This window comes from Myodes glareolus, chromosome 6 (assembly GCF_982192425.1).
Source record: "Myodes glareolus chromosome 6, mMyoGla1.1, whole genome shotgun sequence".
Classification (NCBI taxonomy): Eukaryota; Metazoa; Chordata; class Mammalia; order Rodentia; family Cricetidae; genus Myodes; species Myodes glareolus.
In genome coordinates this window covers 40,829,047-40,837,689 of record NC_142031.1, presented here as the reverse complement: position 1 = coordinate 40,837,689, position 8,643 = coordinate 40,829,047, and the positions used below count along the sequence as shown (strand labels likewise).

The following is an 8,643-nucleotide window of genomic DNA, read 5'->3' as shown; positions in this document are numbered from 1 at the left end:
AGAGCATCAAGTACCCTGAACTGTGGCCCATCTCTCTGGGCCCTAGACATCCAAATGGATCAGTATCACTTCCCAAAGAAAGTACATGTTTTTCTCATGATGACATTGGAATTATTTCTTTTAATTTTTATTCCAGTAATACACACAGCTTTGTGTTTTGTTTTACTTTTTACATTAACACTAGTATTTCTAAGGTCTAGATTTCTAAAGCACACTATTCTGGGCTGGAAGTCCATTGAATCTATCATTTGTATTGAAGCCTTCCAAATGTGTTTATGGAAATGGAGCCCTTCAGCATGAGAGAATGAGTATGCATACCAAATAACAGCCTCGCTAATACTGAAAACCATAATGTTTCAGCTACATTTATTTAAAGGCAGCACAATGAGTGTTTAGTCTAACTTCATGAAGAAATAAACACACTGGACAGTTTTTTCACTTCCAGTTATTTTTATAAATTTATGTGTCCAGGTCTAGGATTTGTCTTCCCCTTCATTATATAAGTCAGAAGCATCAAGAATATCACAAGAAAACTCATAGAAATAATTAACCTGGGCTTATAGGCGCTCATAGACTCTGGACCGGACAGTTAGGGAGTCTGCATGGGACTGACCTAGGCCCTCTACATATATGTGATATATATGTGATAGTTGTATATCTTGAACTACTTGAAGGACTCCTAGTGGTGGAAGCAGGGTCTGTTCCGAATGCTTGACTGGCTTCCAGGAACATATTCCTCATACTAGATTGCTTTGCCCAGCCTTAGCACAGGGAGAGGAGTTTGCTCCTACCTCAAATTGATAAGCCATGCTTCGTTAATGCCTATGAGAAACCTGTCCCTTTCTGAATGGAGGCAGAGGAGGAGTGGATTAGGGGTTGAAGTAGGAGGAAGGTGCTGGGAGGGAATGGAAGAGAGGAGGGAGGGTGAACTGGGGTATGGATATAAAATAAATTAATAAATTTAATTAATAATAAAATAAAAACAAAAAGGATTGACGCATAAACATTATATAGAGTTTATCTTTTATCTCCTTGTGTGTGTTATATATATTATTATATAAATATGTTATTGTATAATTTTATGTTATATAAATATATATCTTATATCTATGTTCTCAGGTCACCTTCATATAATTTTGAAGTATAGATCATGCCAGAGAGACTAAGTGAGGCAGTAAAACATATTGAAAATTGTCCGTTATAAAAAATTATCTATTAATTGGAAGAAACTGTTTCTTCTATGTCTCTTTAACTATAAATCTGGCACTGACATCTAAGGCATAGTATAGTTTGGCCTTACCCATCTGTTGAAAAATGTTTCCTTTGCACTATTCTTCTGAACGCATCTTTCACTTCCTTGTTCCTCAAGCTGTAGATGAGGGGGTTCAGCATGGGGATCACCACAGTATAAAACAGAGAAATCACTTTATTGGTATCCAGTGAAGTATTGGTACTAGGTCTAACATAGATGAAGAAGAGAGTTCCATACAGGATGGAGACAGCTGCCAGGTGAGAGGAACAAGTGGAGAAGGCTTTCATCCTCCCATCAGTGGTCTGGATCTTCAAGATGGCGGCCAAGATGCAGATGTAGGAGACAGTGATAATCAGACCACTGAGCACACCTATTGTCCCATCGAAGACAAAAAGTACTACCTTATTTATCCAGGAGTCAGCACACGCTAGGGAAAGCATTGGGGAAATATCACAGAAGAAATGGTTGATGGCATTTGGACCACAGAATGGTAAGCAAAACATCAAGGTTGTATGAGTTGTGATGTTTATAGCAGCTAGGACGTAAGGTCCTATGACAAACTGCACACAGACCCTCTTGGACATAATGAGTGTATACAGCAAGGGCTTACAGATGGCTGTGTACCGATCATATGCCATGGAAGCAAGGAGGAAACACTCAGTTCCCACAAAAAGACCAACGAACCATAGCTGTACAGCACAACCCACAAAGGAGATGGCTTTTTTCTCTGCAAAGATGTCACACAGCATCTTCGGGGCTATGGAAGAAGAGGAGCACACATCTACGAAGGACAGGTGGCTGAGAAAAAAGTACATAGGTGTGTGCAGCCTGGGGTCCACCCAGATGAGAGTGATCATGCCGAGGTTACCCCCCAGGGTGACAAGATAAACAAAGAGGAAGATGATGAAGAGGACAATCTTCTGATGGAGACAATCGGTGAGGCCCAGGAAGAGAAACTCAGTCACTGAGGTCTGATTCGTTTCTTCCATTGTCAGTTGCCTTCTGCTGTGAGATAAATGTGTATTCTTTTATTACAAACTATCACTAAAAATTTCAAATGGTGTTTTAATTCAATACAAATTGCCTTAAGCAGGTTTTGAACAGACCGTTGAACAATATTGTTGTGCTGTGGCGGGGGGGGGGGGGTATTTCTAGACTCTATTTCTGGGCAATTGTATGAATATTCTGAAATTTTGAGCAACTTATCCCTGATAGTTTTATATTCTGTAATTCTAGGAACTGTCCAGCTGTATGATCTAAAATTCCTTCAGATTAAATATAAAATTGGATTTGGAATTTGTTCACATTTATAAAGATAGTCCTTTAAAAAGAAAGAGTATATAAACCATACAATAGGTGCTATTTTAAAGGGAGTATAAAGAACCAATAATATTAGATGCTCTATTTCTCACTCCAAATGCGTAATTGTAACAAAAGACAACTGTAAATTTTAATCATGGAAAACAAGAGAGTACTTACAAGTGACTCAATTTAAACAATATTAGCTGTTTCAGATTTACTAGAACAAGATGGTAAGGTAGGAGGATTTATATTAAAAATTATTTATGAGAACCTATTATGTCCTTCTCTGAATAAACAAAATGTAACAATCAGGTTAGTCACAACTTTTCTATCTTAATATGCTACTTTTAATAGTTGATAGTGACACCAACTATTTAGCTTGTGGTTTTCTTATCATATCAAGGATTCTTGTATGTTGCTACCTCAGGGTAGTAACAAAGACTAATCCTGATTTTCATTAGGATCATTATCTGTAGTTGAATGTTTCTAGTTTTAGTCATTAAATACAACCATGTATTTGTGTGAAGATAAGGAATAATACAGTACGCCTCTCTTCTGTTTTGTTGCTAACCACTAGTCATTTATTTAAGTTTTATTTATGTGCTCATTTAAATGTGTTGCTTTGAGTCTTCCATGAAGTGAAAAGAATAATCCTCTCACCCCTCATGTCTAATGTGGTCTTAACCTTCCTCTAGCATATTATTACTTTCTCTTAGAGAATTATTTCTTGTCAATGACAATGAAAGTTTTTACATCCATAGGTACAATGTGGTATTTTGAAGTATACATAAATTGTGGAATAATTTATTCAGCTTAATTAATATGTAATATTTCACATACCTAATCATTTTCTGTTTCCAGTCATGCAGGAAAAACATGAGACTCTGAAAACCTCCTAGAGAATTTTCAATACAGAACATTCATATTAAAAATACCTTGTATGTTTTTCAAAATCCAGGCAGACCAATTCAGAAAATTCCACACATTCCATGACTTAGTCTTAAAACAATGTGAACAAAATACTTAAGTCTGATCTTGAGTATCTGCAGTGGGGTTTTGTGCTTCAAAATCCAGAAGTATCCTGATGTTTCTACTCTGTATTTCAAGCACACCTAATAACCCCAAATGTGATATACTCACTTCATTTTGCAACAGCTTTAACTGATTCAAAAGCTATGACCACTTTCTAGAAGGAACAATGGTTCAACACCTTCAGGAAGGTTACACTCTCTTGAGAGATTCTAGGCAGATAGTGAAGAAATAAACTTCCCATCCAGGACATAAAGAGAGAACCCCTGATTCAGATACCACACAGAACCAGAGACCTCACCCTGGGAGTTGTAATTCAGAGCCAGGTCTCCAAAGAATTCAAACCTCAAAGGCTTACACACACCTGAAGGACAAAATTAGCATTATCTCAACAGTATTTGATTATAATACCCTAAATTGCCTTATTTCAAAGAAATCATTTTTGGGAAAATTGTGCATGTGTGCATGCGTGAAGACACATGTATGCCTATGCATGGGGAAGGATCTTTCTTCATGGGATCTTTTTGCCAAGAGATACCTCTTTTATTTCTTTTAACTTTTAATTAATGTTTAATCAGAAAATATTAATTGTTCTTTGACTCTACCCATGCTGTCATAAATGGAAAACTTTAATGGTTTCTATAGTCACTATTTGGTTGTGTATGGATACAATATTTTCTTACTTGTTTGCTGATGGACACTTATGATCATTTCCTAGCTGGATAATTGTTAATAGCTTTTTAATGAGCATCATTGTGAAGGTCTTACAAATGAGTTTCATCATTTCCTTTAGATATGTACCCATGTGTGGTATTACTAGTTTATGGTGTTTTTATTTCTACTTTGAGGTGGGAGGAAGGACGGGGAAGAGAGAAGGGAGGGAAAACTGGGGTCAGGATTTAAAGTAAGTAAATAAAAATGGCCAACCTAAAGTTAAGCCGGATAAGGAATAAAGTTTAAAAGACACCACCTGCTCTCAGCGGCCAGGCAACCTGAAAAGTCTGAGAACGGATGGTGAGATGCACTACTAAGGACGCTGAATTCACAACTTCTCCAAGTCTCATCAAAACTTGGGAAGAAAGAAAGCCAGGCATGTTGGCTCACACCTTTAATCCCAGCACACCAGAGGTAGAGCAGGCAGATCTCTATGAGTTTGAGGCCGGTCTGATGTACAAAGTGGATTTGAAGACAGCCAGAGCTACACAGTGAGACCGTATCTCAAGAAGAAAAGCAAAACAAAAAACCTTGGGACTGTGATCAAGACATTTATTCAAGTGGTGCTGAGGTTCGACAGCTCCTCTGAACCTTCTTGCACTACAGAAAATGTACTCCCTGCCTTCTTGGCAAGGTGTAGCCTTCATTTACCTACACAGAACAAAATGGTCTCATTGAGGCAGATGCTGTAGATCAGGTGTGCAACTTTTGGCTTCTCTGGAATACACTGGACAAAATAGAATTGCCTTGGGCCACACTTCCAATGTAAAAACACTAGCAAAAACTGATGAGAAAAAGGCAGTCTACATATGATTTTCATGACATCTGCCACCACAGATAAGCAAAAACATTGTGAGATATTAATTGTATTTATTTGATCCTCCTTCAAAAATGTCACTTGAGTTTCTGATCACTAATAAATGAGCATAGATAAGTAATAAAATGACATTTTTATGTATTTTATTATACAGGAAAAGAAAATAGGGCAGCATCAAACTAGTGTAATATTTGTACTCATGAAATTAACATTTTAGCATCTGGTTCAATGGTAGTATTGCATTGGCAATTTTCAGTGAAATTACTAGGGGCTTATAGAGACTTTTATTTCAATTTGCGCTTAGTGTGTTACATTCTTAAAAGAAGTTTCTCTCAACTGTAGGTGCTGCCAAAAAGTGACGGCATAGAGAAGATGAACGTGAAGTCAGGAATAACTGTTTCTGGGAGGATAGGACCTAGAAATCCTGTTAAAGAAGTATTATCAGGGGTAGAGGCAGCTCAAACATTAAAGTGCTTGCTATGTAAACTTTAGGACCTGAGTTCGTATCCCTAAAACTCACAAGAAGACAGACGTGAAGCTCACATTTATAACCTCGGTTATTTTACTACAGAATGGGAGACAAAGGCAAAAAGTTCCCCAGAAACTGGTAGGCCAGGTACCTTTGTGTATGGAGAGGCCCATGAGAGAATCTGCCTCAGACAAGGTGGAGTGTGAAAGTTGGCATCTAAGATTGTCCTCTGACTTTTACATGTGTGCCGTGGCACATGCATGTATGCACGCACACGCGCACACACACACACACACACACGAAAGAGAGAGACACAGACAGACAGACAGGCGAATGCACAGACAGATGGACAGAGACATGGACAGAAATAGAAACAAAGGGAAACAGAGACAGAAAAAGACAGGCATAGTCAAATTTTTCTTGAAGTTAAATGATACATTACAGCTCAATGCATTCCACTTGAAAGTTTTAGCAGGCAACATGTTTAAGATAGTTGAAGAGAAGTAGCAAATTTTTCAAAATATTTTCCCAGAAATCTTGAAATATAAATAGGGGGAAGGGAGAGATAGCACAGAAGTTAAGATCTCTGGCTACTCTTCCGGAGAACTTGGTTCAATTTCCAGCACACAAGTGTCAGCTCATAACTGTAACTTCAGTTCCAGGGAATCCAACGCCTTCTTTTGGACTCTTCAGACACTGTAAACACATGTTTACACATATAAACACTTACATCCATGTTGCAAAATATTCATACATAAAAATAGGCCTTAGAAACAAGCAAGACTACATGCATTTTCTGTTCCTAGGATTGTGTTTAGCCAAAATATCAAAATGTATAATTTTTTACTAGAATTTGAACTTTCCATAATTTCATTTTCATTTGGAAGACTGTTATGACTTGAAACATTGAGTTGAAAATATGGTTTTCACCTTGAAGATGTATGGTTAGTTAAACCATTTCAATGATCAGTTAAATTCAGGAAAATTGCTAAAACTGTAAGCTAGTTTCCATCAAGATATGGCACCAGTTTGTGAAATAGTCTGTGATCAGGAAGAACAAGTACTCCCTTGCAACCTCTGAACCTCGCTCCAGTGGTCTTTAATGTATATTTTTCTCCTACAATTTAGGCATGTCACAGAGAGAATTCTATCTTAAGCACCTATAAGGAAGTGCTTCCTCTCCAATGTTCTCCTGAATGCATCTTTCACCTCTTTGTTCCTCAAGCTGTAGATGAGGGGATTCAACATGGGGATCACAACAGTATAAAATAGGGAGATCATTTTATTAATATTCAGAAAGGAACTGGCATTAGGTTGGACATAGATGAAGAAAAGAGTCCCGTACAAGATAGAGACAGTTGCCAAGTGAGAGGAACAAGTGGAGAAGGCTTTTCGCCTCCCATTGGCTGTCCTAATCTTCAAGATGGCCATCAAGATGCAGACATAGGAGACCAGGATGATCAGACCAGTGATCACACCTACTGCTCCAGCCAAGACAAAAAGCACCAACTTATTGATCTGGGTATCAGTACATGCTAGCGATAGCAATGGGGAAATGTCACAGAAGAAGTGGTTGATAATATGTGGCCCACAGAATGGTAAGCAAAAGGTTAAGGTTGTGTGAGTCGTTGTACTTATAATAGCAATGGCATAAGGTCCGATGACCAAGAGCACGCAGACATGCTGGGACATGATGAGTGTATACAGCAAGGGCTTACAGATGGCTGTGTACCGATCATATGCCATAACAGCCAGGAGGAAGCATTCGGTTGCCACAAAGAGACCAAAGAACCACATCTGTGCGGCACAGCCCATGAAAGAGATGACTTTGTTCTTGGTAAAAACATCACACAGCATCTTCGGGGCTATGGAAGAAGAGGAGCACACATCTACAAAGGACAGCTGACTAAGAAAAAAGTACATAGGGGTGTGTAGCCTGGGGTCCACCCATATTAAAGTGATCATTCCCACATTACCCCCCAGAGTGACAAGATAAACAAAGAAAAATATGGTAAAGAGAAAAATTTTCTGATAGAGGTTATCTATAATGCCAAGGAAGAGAAACTCGGACACTGTTGTCTGATTCTTTTCTTCCATTAGTAAGTTGGGATCTGTTAAAAGAATAAGAATTATGTCTTACTGAACTCAGTCATGTGATATCTGAAATCAATAGCAGATTATCTTCGATAGGTCTATTACAGACAGTTGGTCAGCATTGTTGAGCTGAGTGGTAATAATGTTCCTAGTTACAAGATCTGGACACTTGTACAAAATCCCATGCAGACTTCAGCAACCAAACCCTTGAGCTCTTTGGGACTGAAACACTCTCCCACCGAGAGTTATCTCACTTCATTGGTTCAACGATTCCTTTGATTTTAAGACTGCATTTGTAAAGAAAATTTCTCTCCATTTTTCATCTTATTATATGATGGAAAAATGAAGCTCTCTTAATTAGTTTAGGAAATATATCAGGTTCTAAATTATTTGCCTTGTAAACATTAGTAATAAATTTTGCTCCCTAGAATTCAAAATGAAAAAGGGGGACTGGATGGTATGTGCTTGGTGTGAACCCAGGTCTGTAGAGACAGAGGCAAGTAGACAGTAGGTGCCTTGGACTGACTCCCTAGCTGGTCTATCCCACTAGGGCAGTGGAGACCCAGTCTGCAAAATCAAGGTGGACAGTACTGAGAAATGGCAACTGAAGTTTTCCTCTGGTACACACACACACACACACACACACACACACACACACACACGTATTCTACTTGGATATACTTTTATTGGTAACTCTGTAAATACAACTGGAAGTTTAAGATCCTGTATCATATATTAGAGAAATGTTAAATATGGCATCAAATTTTACTGAATAATGAATAATATAAAAATACTACAAAGGTGTATTTCATATGAATGTATTTCAGTCTATTTTTTAATCCCAATTAAAAAGAGATATGGAAAATAAAACTGCACACTTGGCAAAAAAGGATGGTCATTTGGAAGAATAGTAAAACATATAATTTTTATTTAATACTGATCTTCCAATGAACAGATAAAATAAAT

General features: G+C 37.8%; 2 protein-coding genes across 2 annotated transcripts; both read right to left on the bottom strand.

Annotated features, from left to right (window-relative positions):
• Positions 1 to 1,296: 1,296 nt before the first annotated feature.
• Positions 1,297 to 2,241, bottom strand: LOC125403304 (olfactory receptor 5G29-like). The gene has a single exon (XM_048438652.3). It carries the CDS (start codon positions 2,239 to 2,241, stop codon positions 1,297 to 1,299), a length of 945 nt encoding a protein of 314 aa, XP_048294609.3.
• A 4,494-nt stretch (positions 2,242 to 6,735) lies between these two features.
• Positions 6,736 to 7,686, bottom strand: LOC125404827 (olfactory receptor 5G29-like). The gene has a single exon (XM_048441018.3). It carries the CDS (start codon positions 7,678 to 7,680, stop codon positions 6,736 to 6,738), a length of 945 nt encoding a protein of 314 aa, XP_048296975.3. The 5' UTR covers positions 7,681 to 7,686.
• Between the last annotated feature and the right edge of the window lie 957 nt (positions 7,687 to 8,643).

Coding starts and splice junctions, on each gene's coding strand:
- LOC125404827 (XM_048441018.3), bottom strand. CDS start 7,680: ATGGAAGAAAAGAATCAGACAACAGTGTCCGAGTTTCTCTTCCTTGGC.
- LOC125403304 (XM_048438652.3), bottom strand. CDS start 2,241: ATGGAAGAAACGAATCAGACCTCAGTGACTGAGTTTCTCTTCCTGGGC.